We start from the raw sequence: 22,506 nt of genomic DNA on the forward strand, positions 1-22,506 counted from the left end.
TAACATTTTAAAATACAATTTTAAGATTTTAGCTAAAATAATCTTTTAATAAAATAATAAATACTGTCAATCCTCATAAATTTAAGGTTTTTTATCAATTATTCTTATGAATAATTTCTATATTTTGAGTTCCTTAGCCTAGTATAAAATTTGGTCAGAGGGTAGACCTTAATTAATGAGGATTAATGATATATATTATTCATAAGTTATAGATTGCCTAAATATTAGTAAAAACTATTCAAATATATTTTTTTATAATCAAACTGATTTAATAAATAAATTCAAATAAAACGGAACTGTAACCAATTATTTTTTATAATAAAAAAAATTATTTAAAATTTATATGTTTTTTTTACATGAGAGGATATTATCAGTTATTTTTATCTCAATATTAAAAGCAATCATAGTTTAACCCAAAAATCTTCTAAATTGTAAATTACTAATTTCACATTTCATTAAAAAACAAAGGTTTATTTTTTGATTTTTTAGGTCATTTAAGCAAAATAATATTTTAAGGAAGTATTTTAATTTAATTAAATTAATTCATTTTATTATTTTGAACTTTTTATTAAAATAAACTTGTAATCTTTCTTGTTTAAAGTTTAAATAAATTAACATTTTAAAATTATATTTTTTAAGTAACAAATATTAATTCTCTGTTTAAGTAATAATGTTTCATAAATTCTGATATTTTATCAAAAAAGATTTATTTTATTTAAATTATTTTAAATAATAAAATAAACAATCTATCTTTGAGATACATTAAAGAAAAATATAGAAAAATAGTAAATTATAAAAAATTGAATTTAAAATTTACCAGATGACTGTTTTCTTTAAGTTTTTAATCACCAAGTAAAATAAATATCTATCATTCTTCTTTTTATCATTTTTATATTTTTTTAAATTATGGTCTTGTTTAATAGATTTAATTGAGTTTGTTTCTTTGTGTTTATTTGTATTGAAAGTACTCTTAATTAATTAATTAAGTATTATTTGAAAAAGAATTGAATAATTAAATTTACAAAATTTTATACACACTAAATTGGTTATATATTTTATAAAATTAAAAGCAGCTGCTTTTTAGCAATTTAAAGTAGATTTTTTAGATAGGTGGTTAATTTTGAAATATGAATAGCAGTGCTGGGTTTGCTGATAGTGCATAGGAAGGTGGTTATTTTTATTGTAAATTTGATAAATGTGGAAGAAAATTTGAAAGCGAAACAAGATTAAGAGATCATTAATACAGAATGCATGATAAAGATATTTTATAATAGAATCAAAAGGTATAAGTAGAAATGAATACAAGCAATGGAAGCAATATGTACAAAAAGGATGAGTAGTTAAAGTTACCTACAATAAGCAACAATAATAGCCAAATTTCTTAAAGCAATTAGCGAGTTAATTTAGTTTAAAAAAACGCAGATAAATAGGATCAACTTCACCCTGTAATTAGGTAGGCTTAACAAATAGCCAGCTTAAATAATAGTACAGCTACTATGATTTCTAACAATAATAGTAGTTATTCTCATTAGAAAAAACCTTCAATAAATAGTCAAGTTGTCAAACACAATAATAGTATTTCTGGGGGAATTGTTGTTGGAAGTCGCCCATCATCATCATCTTCTTCTAATTTTAACACTACAAGCTCGTCAACAAACAATATTGAGTTCGGAATCAAAGAGAATAATATAATGAAAAATTCTTATTTGGAAAATAGCTAAGTTTAGCAAAAGAATATTTAAATTTAGAATAAGATGGATCAAAAAATAAATGTAGAAAGTAATTAATCAAACATAAAGCTGAATATTTCTTCTAATGATAAATCATAATATAATAATGGTCGGATAACACCTAATTTAATGAGAAAAAATAATTCTTAATAGTCTCTTTAAGCGTAGGTTAAAGTTCAAAATTCTGTTGATTAATAGTAGGGAGCAGAAATAAAAACCAGTATTCAAGATAAACCTACTAAAAAGGAAGAAAGGATTAAATCGAAAGAGGAGATTTTATTTGGTAAAAAAGGTGTTGAGAGAATTCAAACAATTTTAAAAGACTAAAAGGAGATCAATAGCAAAAAATAAATTCAAAAAGTTAGAGATTTAAATGAAAATTTAAACAAGGAATAACTAGAAAATTAAGATGATAGTGAAGATAGTGATGAAAACGATGAAGATATTGCTAATTAAATTAATAGAGAAGATTAGATTCTTAATATGTAATTTTCTGATGATAATGAAGATGATGGTGAAGAGAGTGTTGGCGATAATGATGATGATGAAATATTTGAGGAAGATGAAGAAGAATAAGAAGTAAGTTTAAATGATAGTTAGGACAAAGAGGATTTTAAGAAAATTACAAGTAAAGAATAATAAGAGATTTTAAACAAAAATAATAAAATAACTGATAAAATAATGGCAAGACCTTCTCCTTAGAAGCAACTTAAAGGGAAAGATTCTAACTAATAAGAAAAAAATGATAAACAAGCTAATAAGCTGACAGAAAAGAGAAAAGTTTCATTCTCAAATTAAGAAATTGACCTTGTAAAAGAAAAGGAAATGGAAGAGTTAAGAAAATAAAGTTAAATTGAAACACAAAAGATCTTGACAAGTAAATTTATCTTGGAATACACTGGATATGAAAAAATAGAATAAGTAGATCAGCTTTTCTTGAGGAATAAGAATTTGTTATATTTGAAAGATACTGATTAACTTGATTGGAGTGAGTTTATGGATTTACAATATTTAGTTGTGGCTCACAACCCACTTTTGGAAAACATTGACTGCATCAGCAGTATTCCTAATCACAATTTACTGTAGTTAAATTTAGAATACAACAATATAGAAGATATCACTCCGATATTCCATCACACTTAACTTCAAGTTTTATATTTAAATGGCAATAGAATAACTTCTATTTAGGGAATAAATATATTATCATAACTAAAAACTTTAGCTCTGATGAAAAATAAAATTAAAGGATTTGAAAATACTCTTAATACTCTTTGTATGCTCAGTAATTTAGAAGAGTTAGAATTGGAGTAAAATCCGGTTTCCTCTAGATTTAATTATAAGTACGATCTTTTATGGAAGCTGAAACTCAAAAAACTTGATGGGGAGGAAGTTACTGATATTGATTTAGAGCTTTCTAGAGCATTTCAAAAAGAGTCTTTGAACTACATACAGCAAAAATCTGGACTCCCATTAAGACCTGGTACTGCTAAAGATTGGGGTAGTAGAAGTGCCTTCAATGAAGGTGCAGTTAATAGTAAGAGCAATTACAAAGATAGGTTCAAATAAAAAATCAATGATTTAGTATAAGAGTCAAAAGAAGTATTGAAGAGTATCCCTGAAGACAGAGCTGCCGAATTAGAAATAGAAATAGAATTGGCAAGACAGTAGCAAGAATAACTAGAGTAAGAACTCGAAATTCTCTACTGTGAATAATAAGAATTAAGAGAGAAAAAAGATAAGTTAATTAAATAAAATGATGAATTTTAACAACAAATCCCAGAATTTTAATCACTTTAGTAACAAAAAAATTAACTCTCATAGAAATATCGTTCTTATGTAGACCATCTTAAGAATAATGATAATGATGTAGGAAAATTTATCAAAGAAATATTTAAATTAAATCTGAAGCTAGAAGATCTATAATAAGAAAACTAAGAGTTAGTTATAGAAAACAATATGTTGCAGCAAACTTAATCCAAATTTTTCTAATCTACGAATAGACCTTCCACAGCAAATAAAACAATGAAATAATCAAAAGCAGATTTTCATAAAAGTCTAACTATTTTTAACTAAATAGAATAAACTTTAAAGTAGCAGTAGTAACAACTATCATAACCTCCTAAATATTCTTCCAAAATTTATGATGATGCAGAAGAAGTTTTAAGCTAAGATGAATAAGATGAAGAGTAATAGCAAGAATAAGAAATACCAGACAAAAAATAAAATAAAATCTTAAAAAGTGATATGTTGCAAGATAAAAAAATACAAGAATAAAAACCTGAAAATGATTTACAAGAAGAGGAGGATGAAGATGATTTAAATTACGGAAATTTACACTTAGATAAAGGATTTGAAAGTGAAGAACTTGATGATGACATGAAAGAAATTTAAGAATTATTGAGGAAAAATGATGAAGCACTTAAAGGAGTGAAAAGCGAATTAAAAGATTTTTGATTTAAATTAATTAATTAATTAATAAATTGCTATTTTATATTATTTATTGAAAAATATATATTTATTTTTATAAACAAATTAATTTACTAATTTCAAAAATTAAAAAATTTCAACAATTTATTCAGTTTTTTAAATAATTATTTATAGTTTGCTTAATAAGCACTTTTGGTAGTATCAGCAAAATAATTATTTATAGTTTGCTTAATAAACACTTTTGGTAGTATCAGCAAAATATTTATATCCTTTGCAAGAAATACCATATATATTTATTTTTATAAACAAATTTACTAATTTCAAAAATTAAAAAATTTCAACAATTTATTCAGTTTTTTAAATAATTATTTATAATTTGCTTAATAAACACTTTTGGTAGTATCAGCAAAATAATTATTTATAGTTTGCTTAATAAGCACTTTTGGTAGTATTAGCAAAATATTTATATCCTTTGCAAGATATACCATAAGAATCAGAAAGATTATTAGTAGTGGACATTCAATTTATTAATCAAGATTTAGAAATATATTTTTATAAGAAAATAAAAAATTTTAATTATTTATTCAAATAAATTTATTTTCATATAAACAATAGTTAAATAAATATTTTTATGTATAACTAATTACCTAATCTCTCAATCACCATTAATTTTTCAATAAATAAAAATCTATTTAAAAAAATTCAATTTAATGTAAATCTTTTGAAAGTAAATAAAAAAATTCCTTTAATTTTGAATCTTAAATTTGAGATTTTTTATAATCTAATTTAATATTTATATTAATTTAAGCTACTAATAGTTTTCTCAATAACAAGTATTTATTTATTTTTTTATCTTTTAAAAATATTATTTGCTAATTATAGCTATATTAATATTCATAAAAGTTATTTGAAATTTGATGATTATTTTTAATTTTTTAAATATTCCTTAAAAAAATACTTCATTCCATTTATCAAGTAATAAAGGATGCTTTTTTATATATAAATGCACATATAAATAGTCAAAAATTAAAAATATATCTATGCCGAGAATAATTTTACTATTATTATAAAAGTAGATCGATAAATCATAAAATTTAATATTTGTATTTTCTAAATTTTTATTATAGAATGAGCTCTAATAGAGGGTGAAAAATGTATAGCTCAGCCTTGCCGTCGTAAGAAATAGGAGAAACAACTGGTATCTTGAAATTTTTAGCTTCTTAAGACTAATGGAACTGCTATTCTTCACACTCTCTATAGCATAGAAAAGCTTTGTAAAACTTAGCATAGAAGTTCTTGAAATGGACATCAACTCTTTCTATGTTTTTGGTGAAGCCAATTTTACAGTAGTAATAGTTTTGGTAGTCGTCAAGACGGAATTTTTTTTAAATTGCATCAACAAGATGTTGTCTAAATTGCTTCCAATTTGGATTAGTGACTAGTTAATCATCTTTAAGAGTAAAAATAGAAATATATATCAAATTAATATCATTTGTTCTTTATTTTAAATGATAATAAGTTTAATACCCCTTTTTTAACTTTTCATCGATGATATTATGATAATTGCTAATAGAAAGCAAAAAAGTCTTACCTAAACTACTTTGATTATTAAACATAACTATCTAATTACTTTAAGACAAGTAATTTTAATTAAAAAAGTTATTGGATTTTTCTTCGATTTCTAATTCTTGTTCATCTGAAAGATTTGATTGCTCATGATTGCAAGTAGATGTATTTTCGATGTAGACCACTTCGCTATTATCTTCCGAAAATGTAATCTCTTGTTACTCATCTTCTTGCTTTTGTGATTAACTCTTCTACTAAGAATTATTTTAGGATTAATATTCTTCTTATTGTTATTATTAAGATTGGATATCAGATTATTGTTCTAATTTCTACTTTTTGATAAGATTTTCATAGGCAAAGATATTAGAGCCGTTTATACTATTAGTGGTGTATATTCCGATTTACTACTAAATGTATTTTTTATTCTTTGTTTAACTTAAAATGCTGTCTTCTTAGGAGTTTTCTATTTTTTAAATAACATTTTGCTCCTTAGATTAAATTTGATGTGATTTTGAAGAGCTAAGCTCACTTTCAATGTCTCTCAATTAGATTTTACTAGCGTATAATTGATATGCCATTATGTTTTCACCTTTTAGCCGAAATTGTTCTTTGTGTTTGTATATGTAGACAGTTTTAAGAGATCTACTAAACTGGTCTCGTGGAATCAAATTATTTAAATTTTTTAAAAGCTACTCTCCAGTAACTTCTTTGATATCTTCTGTTTTACTAATAATTATGTCTTGATTCACAGCAAGAGTCATGATGAAATCCTAAATTGAATTTAATGTGATCTATTGATATTTTTTAAAATCTCCTATTTGATTGCGGCAGCATCCCTTTTGTGAGATGTAGCTCTTGAAATTAAGCAGACTATATTTATGATAAGGCTGAGGCTGAACTTTAACTGTTCTCATTAATAATCTTATTTTTTATTTTTGCTTTTCTTTATAAAAAATTATTTAAATTAGCTATCCCAAGTTATGTTTATAAAGGCAAACATGTCAAAATATTTCAATCTAATGTAAAACCAATCAAATTATAATAAAATCCTCTTTAGAGGAGCACTCTAAACGGTAATAATAAATTATTAGCTTCAATCAATTAATTATTGTCTTGCTTCATCCATCACCTTCTTTATTTTTTTAAACTTTATTTCGTATTATAAACATTGTTTAAAAATATTTAACAAATAAATCACATTCATTATTCCCCCTTTTCATTTCCACAAAGTAGATTTTACTCTTATTTTTGTAATAAAAAATATCTGATCTAAAATTATAAGAAAGAGTTTTCCTAATAATTGTTATTAAAAAAAAACGAACCTTCAAGTTGACTTTAATATCTTTTTTAATATAAATTAATGATATTGCAAAATTTTTACTGAAAAAATGGTTAATAAATAAATAACTCGTTATTTTAATCAAATGATATATAAAATTTTTGATTATCTTTTAGACTTACTTACTTATTCATCTAATTTGTAAAAATATTTTTTTTAAAAATCTTTTAAATCCATTTTCATATTTGTAAAAATAGTATGAATTTCAAAAAGAATGGATTTTTTTTGAATTAAAAAAGCTCATTAAAATTAGATGAATAAAATTATTTTCTTTGCTAACTCAAAATCAGATTGTTAAATATTTAAATTTATTTTTAAATAAAAGCTCTTGTTTAGAAAATGATAAAAAAATTGATCTATTTTTATAATAATTTATGTTATAATAAATATTTTTTTTTATTTTTCTAAAGAAAATCAGTTAGAAATAAACATAAAAGAAGTTAAAATTGGGAGTCAAGTTATTAATTTAATTTGAAAGCTTAATAATTAAAAATAATTGATATGATAATATGCATTTTTTTATCTAAGATATTCATTAATACTTGAAGAGCAAATTTATTTATAATTTACAAATTGATTTAATTATTTATTTATTAAATAAATAAATAACACCAAAAAAAAAATGTATTTTGATTTTGTTTGATCAATCATTTATTTATAATAACTCATAAGAAATTATTAAGATAATTTATAAATTAATACATAAGAAGAAGAAATTGAACTGATAAAATGTTGAATTATTTATTATCTCTAAATATATTTTATCTATTGAATAAGTATGCTATAGTTTACTATAGAGATATTCACAAAGTGATTATTATGTTTTTTATTATTTTGCATAAATAAAAAATTATTTTTATTTTATTGCATACGATTCTTTAACTAACATAGGAAATAAATAAAGGAAGATCATAATGAAATATAATATAGTAATAATGAAGCATAAAAGATAATAAATAAATAGTATTTATTGATTGCTATATAAAATACTATTTTGTCGATAGATAATTAAGGAATAAATAATATTAATAGTATGATTTTGATTAAGTTGATGTTAGTTATAAATTAAAAGATTTTTTCACTATTTGACTAAATTATGGATTAAATTGTCTAGTTTTCTAAATCTACTATTTAGAGAAAAGTGAATCTCTTTTTTAAATTTATTAGTTGCTTCTTATTCACTAAGCTGTAGAGCAAGCTTGTTCTTAAGATATTCTATATTTTTAGCAGATTGCAATTCAGGAATACCTAAACATTTATAAATATAAAAAATAATTAAAATTTTAACATAAATATTAATCCTAACCTGCATCTAACATCAGTAAAAATATATTAATTATAAAGTTTCCTTGTTTCCTAATCAAGTTGTAAGCCTATGTGCAGTAATCTGTGAAATTTTTGAAATCAGCAGATTCTTTACCACCCATAACAAACGCCATTTCTTCAGTAAACACAAAGGGTGCTCTTTCTATATTATTCAAACAAAATATATTTTTTTAATAAATAAAATTAAATAAATAAATTGATACCTCTGTCAATACCAAGTTTCTTTTTGAAATTTCCTAAGAAATGACCAAAGTCAATATGGAATAAGTGACCTGTTTAACTAAGCATAATATTATCAGGGTGGCGATCACCAATACCTATTTGTTATTTTTATTTATTTATTTATGTATGAATTTTAATTAAAATTAAAAAGAAGTGTTTTGTTTTTTTAATATGCAACTGAATAAAAATAAAAAATTTATTAAGAAATAATATAAAAAATAAATAAATTACCAAGAATGTAAGTTGCAACACAATAGCCTGCACATGATCTTATGAAATTCTCCGTAGCACTTTTCAAATTTTCTTTATCTGGATTGTGTTTTTGTAAATAATTTTTAAGAGTATCTTCCTTGAGAGCACCCAATCCACCACCTTCCTATTTATGTATTCTTGCTGTAGTTTCAGCATTTACTACTACTTCTATCATACCAACTTAATCTCCAGTAGTAATAACTTTGTAGGGCTTCATTCTAAAATCTTATCCAGCATCAAGCCAAATTTTATCCATAATCTTTAGCAATTAAAGAGTTAACTGATCTTGCCTTATATCATCACCTCTCTTAAATAATATTTTCATCTCTAAATCATTTTCTGATATTATTTCTTTTTATTGTTAATTTTATTGAAATATGTTTTGTGTATTTATTTATTAATTAATTAATTTACTTTTATTATTATTTTCATCTATTTCTTCAATTTCAACTTTGTTTATTGTTTCAATCCACAAAGGCTTCTTTTTAGAGTTCATACACTTTATTCAATCAAAATAAAGATTAATTAATTTATGTCCATGACAATAGATAAGTAAATAAATAAATAAAAAGATATCTTACTCTGCAGCCTTATAAGTTGAAGTCTGTGACTTAGATTCTGCTATCAAGAGCTAACGAAAAAGTTGGTTTTGGTAGGTTATCTCTTATTTTTCCAAGTTCTTCTTTAGATCTCTCCTATAGTTTTGCTTTGTCTACACCTTGCTTTGCCTCGTATTAAATAATTTTAGCAACACTATTTAAAGATCCGTTTACCTATAATAAAAATTTATTTAATTAATTAATTAAATTATTAAATATATTTTTTATAAATTCAAAGTTTTACATGCACTTAATTGGCAATTTCTTTTCTAAAGGATCCGCACACCATGATAAATTACTCAATCAAAAGCGAAAACCTTTCATGAAATGCTTTTACATTGAGCTAACTCTTCAACTACCAGAAAAACTCATGCCCAACAACATAGGGATTTAATAGTGACCTTTCTAAAAGCATTTCAGCAAGAGGAGAAAAGTGATTTCTCTCATATAAAAGTAGCTGAGTTAATTCGAGCATGTAAAGAGCTATTTCATCATCTGAGAATGTACTTATTCTTTCTACTGCATAGAGTCTAACTATCTCATTTGAAATATGTGCATCAAGCAAAGGAAGGGCATCTTCTGGCTGGAGAGGTGTCCACTTTTTAAGCATCAAAATAGCTTCTTTGACCTAAATAATATTAAAATTTTATAATGAATTTTGATATTTGCTTTCTATCTTGCTTGTTTGTTTGTTTACTTATTCTGGATCTAACCAATCTACTGCTAGTAAAAATACTTAAAGAGCTTATGTTAATGTTTTATAATGGTTTCTGCTGATCATTAAAATGTGCTTATCTTCAGGAGTAAACTCAGGCCTTTTTATTTAATACATATTTTATTTCTGATAAATTTTTATTTTTAATTTGAGTTAGTTACCTTTTGAGAGGATCAGCATTCAACAGGAATTATAAACGAGCTAAGTCTTCTGTTTTAGGAGTTTAGTTAAAATTTCTATGCCTTTCTGATTGATGACTAGATTTATAGGGGTTAGGCAAGCCCATTGATTCCATAGTTTTTTCATCTCTGAGAGAATAGAACATAGGCTCAACGAATTTATCTAATTATATAAAGAGTCTACAATAATTTTAGCTAATGAATTCTTTAATTTTCTTTTCATCTTTTTATTCGTGCATACGAAGTTTAGTAAAACATCCCCAATACTCATTCATGCAGCTGAGTCTTCCGTGAACACGGTAAAATCTTAATTAAAAAATTTGTAAATAAAAATCTAAAAATTTTAACAATTTTTTTACGGCCAAACATTAATCGCATTGAGTCCTTGCTAAAAGAGCTCTTGACTATTAAAAATAGGAAGAGTTGAACTTCCAATAATTTAGTAATCGTTTGAATTCTAAGCATAAGCTTTTAGATTAAAACAAAGTCTAGATTCTAAAGGTAATTGAGAAACCTTGATATTGTTAAAAGATATCCATTGATTGAATTTGCAAGTATTTCCATATGGAACTCTTTTTGTTTCAACACTTTTGATGCAAGTTGAACCATTCATTATGATAGCTTCAATTGAAATAGAGAAAGGCACTAAGTTCATACCATAATATCCCTGTATCTGCTTCATAAATTCTACTCCCTTAATACCATGATTGACGATTCTAGTGTTTAATTTAGGAGTCACTTAATCTTTTCTTTGTTTCTGTTACTATTTCATTTATTTCAACCAACAATTTTTATAAAATTTTTTAACGATAATATCAAACAAATCATTACTTCTTATTACAATTGGATGTCCTTATTTTGTTTGTTTTTTTATTCCTTTTTATCTTTTTCTTCTTTGTTGTGTTTATCTTCTTTGTCGTCCACACCATGTCTAACCAAAGTGACATATGCTGGCTAAGTGAATCCATTATAGGTTGCTTTTAAACCAGGCCATTAAGGATCAACTGCTTGAAGTATTTTGAAAACATTTTCTAATCCACATATTCTAACTTTGAATAAACAATCACATTCTCCAGAATATAGATTGGTATTTTTCATGTTTATCGAACTACCATTTTAAACAGGTTACACATTCTAAGTGAGAATTTCACTCAAGTTCTAATTAAATATAATTCGATAAAAACAATTAATTAATTAAATTTTTTAGCTATAATTTTTACTTAACTCTGTTTCTTCTTATTTAACTTCAAATCCTACATTCTTTGATGCATCATTCTCTTTTAAACAACCTAATTTGGATTAGGAGTATCCTTCTCTGGAAAATCAACCCATGGATACCACAGAAGAATAGGAACTTCATAATAATTAGACCAGTCAATAGGAGTAAATATTCCCTATTCCATTTCTGACTACTTTCGTTCTATTGATAAAAAATTGAGTAATTTAATGAAAAATAAATGATTTTAAAGCAAATCTTATTAAAAAAATATAAATAAATATATAAATAAAGAATCAATAAGAGTAAATAAATAGATTTTTTTGAAGTAAACCCAATAAATAATAATGTCAAAATATAGAATTGTATTTTATATTAAAAGAAAACAAAAATGTTATTTAGAAATAATTTCAAAATAAATTCTACTCTCAAAGACGATAAAGAAAGTAGATATTATTTTATAATAAAAAGAATTTGTGTTAAAGTATAATATGTATTTAATAATTAATTATTTTAATTTAAAATCATTGCTGAAAAATATTAAAATTAATGATTTTATCACAAGAAAGAAAGATCATTTAATTCACCAAAAATATGTTTGCTATTCCAAAAGGTAAGTTTTTATTTTAAAAAAATAAAAGAAAGATATCTCTGTTATTTATTTATTTATTTTCTTAAAAAATGAAAAATAAGTTATTAGTTTATTATTACCATAAATTGGTGGAAATTAATCAGCTTGTTAATTGTTGATTGGCATTTCTGTCAATTTGACATCTAAGTGATCTAAACCTCTTAGACTTGTTCTCACTCTATCATAATTAAGCATTGGGTGATTGCCTGCTAAATACTCACGAAATCCCTTTACTTGAAGTATAAATTGATGGTTTTAATCCTTTGGCTTCAGTGCTATCTTATATTCTTTGTAAATTTTTCTTAGTATATTTTTAATGACTTCATCTGCCCTATTTATAAATATTATGATTTAATTATTGATTGCACCATTTTTCTACTAAAAATAAAGAATTATAGAATGAATGTATTTTATTTAAAATGACAATATCACTCTTGAATAAATTCTATATTCCTATTCCATAAATATAATATAGTTTCTTTATTATTACCCTGTAACAAGTCCAGCCTCTATTGTAAGAGATTTGCAGTCCCAATCTACTTCGGCAGGCTTTTTTTCTCTTAACTAATTTATGTACTCGTCTAAATTCACATTTAAGTTAATTGAATTCACTTTTGAAAACGCTAAAGATAGATTTGACTAGCACAAATATTTAGGATATTTAGAGCAGTCTTTATTTAGCAAATAACTAGGAATTTTTCTACGCTGTAGCTCTTTTGCTTGTTCAGATCTAAAGAGCCAGTAGCTATCATCTAAATTTATAATCTTGTATAAATCTTTAATAGCTTCATCAGCTTTTTGTCTCATAACAACATTTTATTCTGCATCTTCTTCAATTCTAAGTTCGTTTGTATTTGTATTAATAGTATAAAACCATTTTGTCTTTGGATCTACACAAATGAGTAACTTTTATGTATCCTCAGCCATATTATTTGCCTGCTAATTTTGTCAAAAAAACTTGAAAAACAAACTATCAATTTAAAATCGAGAACTTAACTAATTATAATTAATTTATAAAGTTTTATGCAATTTGTATAATTAATTATTGCTTTTAATCCAATTATAGTTTGCTTATTGTTATTTCAGTATTATAAAAAAAATTATAATTCATTGAAATGAATCAGAAATTCATTCACATAAAATAAATTTCTAATTCAACTTCTCCTTTCTCAAACCATTAAATCACAAATAATATAAACTCCAGGTGTAAATAGTAGCTATTTATTCTTTAACAGTAATACTTATTTTGCCTACTTTTTAAACAAATTTCAGTTATTTAAGCATTTTTTTAATTTAATAAGCTTTTTATTTCATCTAAAAGTTATTTCTTACTAGCATGTTTATTTGATATTTATTCACTTAATTTGCTCTAAATTTACGAAGTATAATAGTTTTTGCATAATTCTTATGTCATTTTAATTAGCTCATATAATAAGAGTAATAAACGATTCATACAGTCAACATTCAACTCATTTTTAATAATTTTTTATTTAGAATAAATTTTATTTTTATCTTATTAATTACAATTAAAAAATCATTTTATTAAATATATAATCAATCAATCAATTATTTATTTATTTATGATTTAGATATTATTATAAATTAATTATCTTGATGTATTTAATTATTTAATGTAAGAGTCGTTTGTTTACATTAAAATATATATTTAGCAATTTAAATAGGGAATTAAAAAATAGAAAAAGTATTCATTAATTAATTAATAGATTTAAAAAGATAAAAAAGTAAAAATTAAATTATTTACACTTTATCCCTTTTATTAATATTTTAAAAGTAGCTAACAAATGAAGAAGAAGGAATTTAGAACTATATTAAACAGTTAGCCAAATTATTTGAAAATAATTTATTGATTTATATAATAGCATTATTATCTTAATATAATTTCATAAATACAAAGAAAGTTAATCAATAATTAATATATTTAAACAGCTATGAATGTAACTAAAAAATATATTAAAATATTTAATTCTTAAAAATGTTAACTTTTAAATAATATAAAACTAACTATTCAATGAAATCTCGAAGAAGTAATTTGGAATTCATTTAAGCATTAAGCTTAATTAATAATTTGCACATTTTAAACTAATTTATAAAATATCTTTTTATCATTCATTATATTAATCATAAAATTGATGGAAAAAACTGTAAATTTATTTAATATATTTTAACTTAAAATTGTAATTAAAAAGACTAATAAATTCAATCAGTTAGTTAAATTATTTTTAAACAATTTATTATATTTATGATAGCTTTATTATCACTATATAAATTAATTAAATTAAATTGAAAAAAATATATTTTATATTTTTAAACAGTAAAAATTATAATAAAAAATATAAAATGATTGATAAAAATATTTACTTTTTATTCATATTTTCAAACTTATTAATTAAAACTGAAAGAATTATTTTAAACAGTCAGTGAATTAAATTATTAGTAAACAATTTATTTATTTTTATGATAGCATTATTATCATTATATAAATTAATTAAATTGAAAAAAATATATTTAATACATTTAAATAGCAAAAATTATAATAAAAAATATAAAATGATTTCTATTTATTAATATTTTAATACTTATTAATTAAAACTGAAAGAATTATTTTAAACAGTCAATGAATTAAATTATTAGTAAACAATTTATTTATTTTTATGATAGCATTATTATCATTATATAAATTAATTAAATTGAAAAAAATATATTTAATACATTTAAACAGTAAAAATTATAATAAAAAATATAAAATGATTACTTTTTATTAATATTTTAATACTTATAAATGAAAACTGAAAGAATAATTTTAAACAGTCAGTGAATTAAATAATTTGTTAAGAATTTATTTATTTATATAATAATATTATTATGATTATATAAATTAATTAGATTTGAATTAAAAAAATATATTTAATACATTTAAACAGCTAAAATAATAATAAAAATTATAAAATGATTTCTATTTATTAATATTTTAAAACTTATTAATGAAAACTGAAAGAATAATTTTAAACAGTCAGTGAATTAAATAATTTGTTAAGAATTTATTTATTTATATAATAACATTATTATGATTATATAAATTAATTAAATTAAATTGAAAAAAATATATTTAATACATTTAAACAGTAAAAATTATAATAAAAAATATAAAATGATTACTTTTTATTAATATTTTAAAAATTATTTTTTATTGAAAATAAAAGATTAAACAGTTAGTTAGTGAATTAAATCATTTATTAAGAATTGACATATAATAGCACTATTTATTTTATTATATTAGTTCATAAAATTCAAGGAAGAATATATTTTTTATAATTGGAAATTAATATAAATTAATATTTTAAAAATATAAATTAGATATCTATTTTATATAAATATTTTAATTATTAATTAATTTTCATTATTTCAATTTTTTAACTTAACATTTTCTATTTGTTTGCAGAAAGGTAAAGAGTAGTTAGTTATCTGTGCATAATTTAGCTAATTTAATAAGAGAAACTTTATCAAATAAATAATACCACTATGATGATGGTAATTGAATAGATTAAAATATTTGAAAAAGTTGTTGAAGTTTAAATGCCTGCAACACAAGTACCAGCACTACCAACTACTGGTGCATTCGGATTGCAAAGTGCACAATCAGCTGTAGACCAAGAAACTTAGCCTCTACTTGAAGAATTGCATGAAGCAGAAGCTGCAACGCATGAAGTACCAGCTAAATTTGCGTATAAATTTTTATTTCCATAGTTAGTTGCACACAAAGAGCATATTGTATCAGAGAGTTAAGTATTAACTAAGCAATTCTAACATGAATTAGAATTCAAAATATAATTATTTCCAAAACAAGTCTAACAATCATCTTTCGTCCAAGGTTTACTCTAATCTCTTGAATTACATGAATTTTAAGAAGCAACACAAGCTGTTCCGGACGCATTTGCATATAATTTATTTTAGTTTAAGCTTGCACATGCCTAGCAAGTTGTATCCGTTAATTATTAGAAAGAAGAGCAGTTAATACAGGATTATTTTCCATCATAAGCATATGTATTACCGTAACATGTCGCACAATCATTCGAATTCCAAGCTAGTTAACCTCTAGATTAGCATTAAACACTTACACACTGAGTACCATTAATATTAGCATATATATTTCCTGCTCCGTTATTACATGCATTACAAATTGCATCAGTAAGGGAATTTGTTGCCTAACAATTAACACATTAATTATTAACTGCAGCATAATTAGTAGGATAACATAATCTACAATCACTTGTACTCCAAGCAGTTTATCCTCTATTTTAGCATGAAGCAGTAGAAGCAACACAAGCATTTGCTTGCGAATTAGCATATTAGTTTAAGCAGGCTTAGCAATTTACGTCATTAAATGTAGAAAGACTCGAGCAATTTATACATTAATTATTAGCTGCAGCATAACTAGTAGTATAACATAATTTACAATCACTTGTAATCCAAGTAGTCTATCCTCTATTTTAGCATGAAGCAGTAGAAGCAACACATGAACTACCTGCAATATTAGTAAAAACTGCACTATTTTAACCACAAGATTGGCATACTAAATCTGTTAGCCCTGCCGCTGATCCACTAGTAAAACAAGAACAATCTGTTATTGAACATGTAGGAGCGGTTTAACCTTATGGAAGAGACCAACTACAAGAATTAGGTACTGTAGAACAGTTTTAAACTGAACATTAATTAGTTCCTTGGGTACAAGAAACGTTCTTTCCAGCAAGGGCCATTATTTAAGAAGTTGTAGATAAAAATATCAAAAGAAATTAAATTCTCATGTTTAGCTTACTCTTATATTTCTTTAAAACTTATTAATTATTCAGAAAATATAGATTTGCCAAACAAACAAAATCTTAGAAAAAAATAAAGAATTAATTTAAAATTTGCTTTTTTCGTAAATTAAAATTTTGAATTTTACTACAAAATTAATTTTTAGGGATGATAAATTATTGAAATCTATTTAATCTTTTGATAGAGTAAAATAAATATTCTATTGTTAAAAGAATTTCTTCATAAATCTTAAAAATATTTATCCATTTTTATTTAAATAATTGTAAATATTTTTGAAATTTAAAACAAAAACTTTAAAAAATAAATAAAGAAAGAAAGAAAGAAGAGTGTGCTGGCAAATATTGTTTTATTAAGGAGATTAAAATAAACTAACTAATTACCCTGAAAGAATCCATTCATCTATCCATCCATTTTTACATCAAGAATATCTTTTTTAATCATAAGAGAAAAATAAATTTAAGAAAGATTTGCTTGAAGGATAAACGAAAAACAAATAAAAAATTTTTTTTAAATTATAAAAATTAACTAAGTAATCTAAAATAAATGATATGACTAGCAAATATTTAATTTGTTAAAATATAAATAAAGTATTAGAGACTAAAAAAAAAGAAGTTTTTCTTAAACTTCTAAAGCATCAAATAAATTATTAATTAATAAATAAATATATTTTATTTTTATATTTATTTTTTCAAATTTTACTTGAAAAATAATTAAATTAAAATATTTTATTTTAAAATAAACCTTTAATATGATATCTAAGTGCTTCTTCAAATTATTGATCATTTATTTATTAGTTTAATCTAATAAATTAATTTTTAAATAATTTCAATAATATTAAATAAACTTCAATAAAAATATGTCAGGCCTATCACTAAATTCTTGCTTATTAATTTAAATTTAAAGTTTATTGTTCATACAATTTTATAAAACTATAAAAATTAAAATTATATTAATTAATTAATGATACTTTTTTTCTTAAACTTACTCCCTCAATAAATAAAGTTAACAAAAGATTAATGATGAACTTCAATAAAAATATCTTTACTTTTTTTGTTAAATTTACATAAAAGACAAAAAAACTTTATAATTTTTTATATTTTGTATGATTTGATAAAATTATAAAAATACAAATTATTTTTATTGAATAACTAACTGATTTAGATTAGCTGTGGTTGATTTTATTTAAAAAATGTATTTTTAAATATTTTAAATAGAAATGTACTTCAATTAAAATGTAATAAATATACTTACTGTTAGATTTTTATTAATTAATTTTTTTTAAAATTAAGATATTATTTAACTATTATTCAAATTTGAAGAAATTAAAATATATGATTGAATAACTAAATATTATCAATTTTGTTTAATGCTTTTAAATAATTTCTCACTTTATAATCAATAAAAGAAATTTGTTTTAAAATATTTCAAAAAATATTTTTTTTCATCCATTATTTATCTTTTATATGAAGTTATCAAAATAAAAATGTAGATTATATTGATTAAATAATTTTAAATTTGGTTAATTATTAGTTTATCATACCTACTTACTTACTTACATACATAAAAAATAAATAATACACTAAATTAGTATTTTTAAATATATATATTAATTAACTAATTAATGATCTTATTAATTAGTACATTCAGAATCTTCTTTGAAAAGGTTATTAATTTTAACCATAATTATTTCTATTTTAGTATTGTGGATTACTTTAAAAATTTCTATTTTAGTTTTGTGGATTACTTTAAAAATTTCTATTTCCTTAATCAGTTCTTTCAACATGTTCTAATAATGCTAAGGTAGAGAGAGTTATACACTTTTTAGTATTGTTTTTGCCTTTATAATGTACGGTTAGCAATTAATTTATTTCAACTAAATTTATAATACTTTTAAATAAATAAATATTTTGTATATCTCCTTGATTTTTTAAATTAATATCTGACTTGTTTAGCTAATAAGTATCATTTGACAGATTCCAAGTTATAGGCTAAATAGATTATGTAGTAGCTGTTACTATCGTTGCTTGATTAATTCCAAAAGATATTGAAAAGTCATTTAAAGGGAAATTGTTTTCATAAACTTTCTATACTTGTATCAAGTTTTTTGCTGCATATAAATATCCTAATTTAATATTTATGATAATTAATAATTAATCAAATAAAAGAATGAATTATTCATCAGAAAGAAAATACCTTAAGGTTGATTGTTTCCTGGCTGTTATTATTATTATTGATTTCTGGTATCGTTTCTGAGCTAAGCAAACAAAAATAAATCGCTTGTTTTTGGATTAGTTACTATCTCTATTTTCTAAATCGCAGAAGTTGGAGGACCAATTTCTAGCTTTTATCCTTGAATTGGTCTTTGCTGAGTAAATTCAAGTTCTAAAACGTATGCACAGTTAGCTTAAGCTTATTGCTTTTGCTATTATTGAGGTTAGAATTGTTCGAATCTAGGCTAATTATTTCATCAAAAATATTTTTTAATAATTTCATTTCTAGTTTAAAAATAAATTGAAATTTTTTCATTCTATTTTCTTTTTTAAAATTCAAAATTCATTTTGTTTGTTTGAAAATAAAATAAAAAATATATTAAAAAAAATAATTGTAAATGTTTTGAATAAAATCTAGAAGAAAAATTGGATTGATTAATTGATTGATTCGATTGATTACCTTGTTAAATGTAATGATGACAATTTATTTATTATTCATAGTAGTAAATTATAAATTATTAATACTTTCTAATTTTATGTTCTTCGAGTTAAACCATTATTCTAAATTATCTTTAAAAAATATTGTTGAACTCTAGTCGAGTGTTATTCCGTTTTGTTACAACTCCCAAAATTTGACAAAAGCATCTTGACTTGAATCTTAACTTGAGTTTGAAACAGTTACTATTTTACTTACGTTTCTGCTGTTGATTGATGTTTGGAATAAAAAGATATTTGTTATAGGTTATTAATGAGCTACCATTTAGCACAACTGAGAGGTAATTTGATTACTATTCTATGGATCAGTGGTTATTATGGTAAATCCATAGTAGCCTTATTGGCTCTTTATCGTAAAAGCTGAAGCATCTTATCCGTTATTCAATAAATTTTTAAGTATAAAGCATTTTTCAATTTTAAAATTATTATCTTATATGGAAGTGCATCCGCTTGAAATCAATTTCATTCCCTAATCGCTTTTTTCAATTGTATGAACCTACATTGCTTGTTCATTGCAGAAAACTATTTGAACTTTATCCATGAAGTTTTATTAGATTTATTATGCTTAAGGCTATTGTTGTTTAGAACTTTGTACTAAACAGAGACTACTATCAGTAAAATCTTCAGTTAATGCTTATTCACTAATGATTTAGAGAACTGGCTTAAATTACTACTTAGGAACATAATTCTAATCTCTATTATTTCTGTAGCCATCTCCTTATCCTCCAGTTTAGATTCCATTGTCGTTAGGTTAATTATATTGGCTTCTGCCTCCTGCAAAACCTCCATCTTATTATTATCTTTATTAACCTTAATTATCTCCTCCAAATCCGCCTCCTCTTGGTTTGTTACCATCATTTTAATCATTTCCAAGAAATCTATTTATTCCTCTGTAATTATTGCTTTAGTATTAATTCCTTTATTGCTATTACTATCCGTCTCTTTAATCTTATCTCTAATACATTTATATATTTTGCTTAATAATTTAATTAGCTTCAAAAATATGGAAGGAATATCTTATTCTTTATAACTTTAAGATAAAAATTATTGATATTTATTTCTTGATCAAATAATTGATTAAATAATTAATTAATAAATTTATTGTTTTAAATAATTTGTTTCTACCAAAATGCAATAAATAAATAAATCAAAATCTTTTATCTATTAAATAGCTTAAAAATATTTAATTTTTATAAATAATTTCTATTACTTAACCTAGTTTATTAAGAAGATATTATTTTACACAAAATCATTCATATAATAAAAAAATTACCTAAATTAAAACATATTCCTTCCCTCTAAAAAAACCTTATTTATTTATTAAAAAATTCAGATAAATGGAAAATATCAAAAAATATTTATTTTTATTAAATGAATTAAGTAAAACATTATTTTATATATTTCACCCAAATAAGATTAAAATATGACTTGCTTGAATGAGTAATTTGTTTTAATTGAAATAAAAAATATAATTTTTTTTTAGTTTTGTTTCAAATTATATCAAAATCTCATAAATATACAAAAAATATTTTTAAATTTCATACTTACATCAATGTGTAGTAAAGATTTAAGAAATACCTAATGTTTTAGAATAGATTTTATTTAAAATATTGATTTAATGAAAATTAATATAATAAATACGTTCTACAATATTATTATCTAAGCAATTATTAAGATAGAAAAGATTAAATAAATGTTTTAGAATTAGCGTTCTATAAGAATATTGATGTTAATAAAAAATAATATAATAAATACGTTCTACAATATTACTATCTGAGCAATTATTAAGATAGAAAAGATTAAATAAGTATTCCATTATAATTTAATTTGATATAAAGACAACAATAAAATTATAATTTTATCTCATTTAAAACACAAATAAACGAATAAAAAAATCTATTTTTTATTTTATTTTAATCTTTGTTAACAAAAAATCCTTTTTTCTGAAATTTACTCACAAAATAACGATTTCTCATAAATATTAAGATAAAATACAATACCATTTTCTTAAATATCAATTACAAAATTTAATTAATTAATTAATTCATCGTTTTAAATTGAATTTTTTTAAACATTAATTTAAATTTATTTATAAAAAAAATTTAAAATGTTTTGAAAAATTAAATTAATAAATAATCTTTACTTTAAATATCCTTTCCTAATCATTGTCATTGGCTAAGGAATAGTAAAAATACAATAAATAATGGATAATATTATTAATATTTTTATTTAAATGATAATATGTTAAAAAAAAAGTAGGCTTTGCACAGAATATTAAAACTTAACTAATATATTATAAGTTATTATTTTATGTTAAAAACTATTAAATAAAAAAAAGTCTATGAAACAATTTATTTATTTTTATATTAATAGAAATAAATTCAATCAATTCTAAGATTACAATTTTTAAAATAATCAATACAATTTTTGTTTTTTTATTATTGATTGATTGAGTGTATAACTCTATCAATATTTGGTTCAAGAAAAATAAATTTTGCATTTAATAAATAGTCAATATCTTACTAAGCTAAATAGAAATTTTATCTTAATTTGAATTCATAAATAGTATAATGAAAATTATTGAATGAATGTGCAAATAAATAGCTTACCTAATATATTTGTTTCTTGCTAGACCTTAACTTTGATAATTAAAAATTAAGTAGGAAATACATAAAATTTAGAATCTTTGTAAAAAATAAAAGCAAGGAGAAATAAGTGATTAAACAGAAAAATTATATTTATTTTTCACTGATTGATTGAAGA

At 22.2% G+C, this 22,506-nt stretch overlaps 5 protein-coding genes across 5 annotated transcripts; 1 reads left to right on the forward strand and 4 right to left on the reverse strand. All coding sequences in view use genetic code 6, as the record gives it.

Annotated features, from left to right (window-relative positions):
• Nucleotides 1-1,127: 1,127 nt before the first annotated feature.
• Nucleotides 1,128-4,184, forward strand: TTHERM_00323000 (hypothetical protein; the record flags this gene model as incomplete). The annotated part of the gene is made up of 1 exon (XM_001013001.1): nucleotides 1,128-4,184. The coding sequence occupies one exon, from the start codon at nucleotides 1,128-1,130 to the stop codon at nucleotides 4,182-4,184; it is 3,057 nt and encodes a 1,018-aa protein (XP_001013001.1).
• Nucleotides 4,185-5,242: 1,058 nt separating this feature from the next.
• Nucleotides 5,243-6,637, reverse strand: TTHERM_00323010 (hypothetical protein; the record flags this gene model as incomplete). The annotated part of the gene is made up of 1 exon (XM_001013002.3): nucleotides 5,243-6,637. One exon carries the CDS (start codon nucleotides 6,635-6,637, stop codon nucleotides 5,243-5,245), a length of 1,395 nt encoding a protein of 464 aa, XP_001013002.1.
• A 1,503-nt stretch (nucleotides 6,638-8,140) lies between these two features.
• Nucleotides 8,141-13,129, reverse strand: TTHERM_00323020 (phosphatidylinositol 3- and 4-kinase; the record flags this gene model as incomplete). The annotated part of the gene is made up of 14 exons (XM_001013003.3): nucleotides 8,141-8,310; nucleotides 8,369-8,530; nucleotides 8,592-8,705; nucleotides 8,842-9,213; nucleotides 9,277-9,361; nucleotides 9,444-9,635; nucleotides 9,706-10,089; nucleotides 10,159-10,276; nucleotides 10,338-10,661; nucleotides 10,715-11,118; nucleotides 11,187-11,513; nucleotides 11,576-11,775; nucleotides 12,283-12,533; nucleotides 12,693-13,129. The coding sequence occupies 14 exons, from the start codon at nucleotides 13,127-13,129 to the stop codon at nucleotides 8,141-8,143; spliced, it is 3,540 nt and encodes a 1,179-aa protein (XP_001013003.3).
• Nucleotides 13,130-15,723: 2,594 nt separating this feature from the next.
• TTHERM_000323029 (cell surface immobilization antigen) lies at nucleotides 15,724-17,235 on the reverse strand (the record flags this gene model as incomplete). Its single annotated transcript, XM_012796857.1, has 1 exon — nucleotides 15,724-17,235. The coding sequence occupies exon 1, from the start codon at nucleotides 17,023-17,025 to the stop codon at nucleotides 15,724-15,726; it is 1,302 nt and encodes a 433-aa protein (XP_012652311.1). The 5' UTR covers nucleotides 17,026-17,235.
• Nucleotides 17,236-18,681: 1,446 nt separating this feature from the next.
• On the reverse strand, nucleotides 18,682-20,824 carry TTHERM_00323030 (hypothetical protein; the record flags this gene model as incomplete). Its single annotated transcript, XM_001013004.2, has 3 exons — nucleotides 19,709-20,824; nucleotides 19,232-19,493; nucleotides 18,682-19,160 (listed from the first exon to the last, which is right to left on the reverse strand). Exons 1-3 carry the CDS (start codon nucleotides 20,705-20,707, stop codon nucleotides 18,682-18,684), a joined length of 1,740 nt encoding a protein of 579 aa, XP_001013004.2. The 5' UTR covers nucleotides 20,708-20,824.
• Nucleotides 20,825-22,506: the final 1,682 nt, after the last annotated feature.

This window comes from Tetrahymena thermophila (assembly GCF_000189635.1).
Source record: "Tetrahymena thermophila SB210 genomic scaffold scf_8254691, whole genome shotgun sequence".
Taxonomy (NCBI): Eukaryota; Ciliophora; class Oligohymenophorea; order Hymenostomatida; family Tetrahymenidae; genus Tetrahymena; species Tetrahymena thermophila.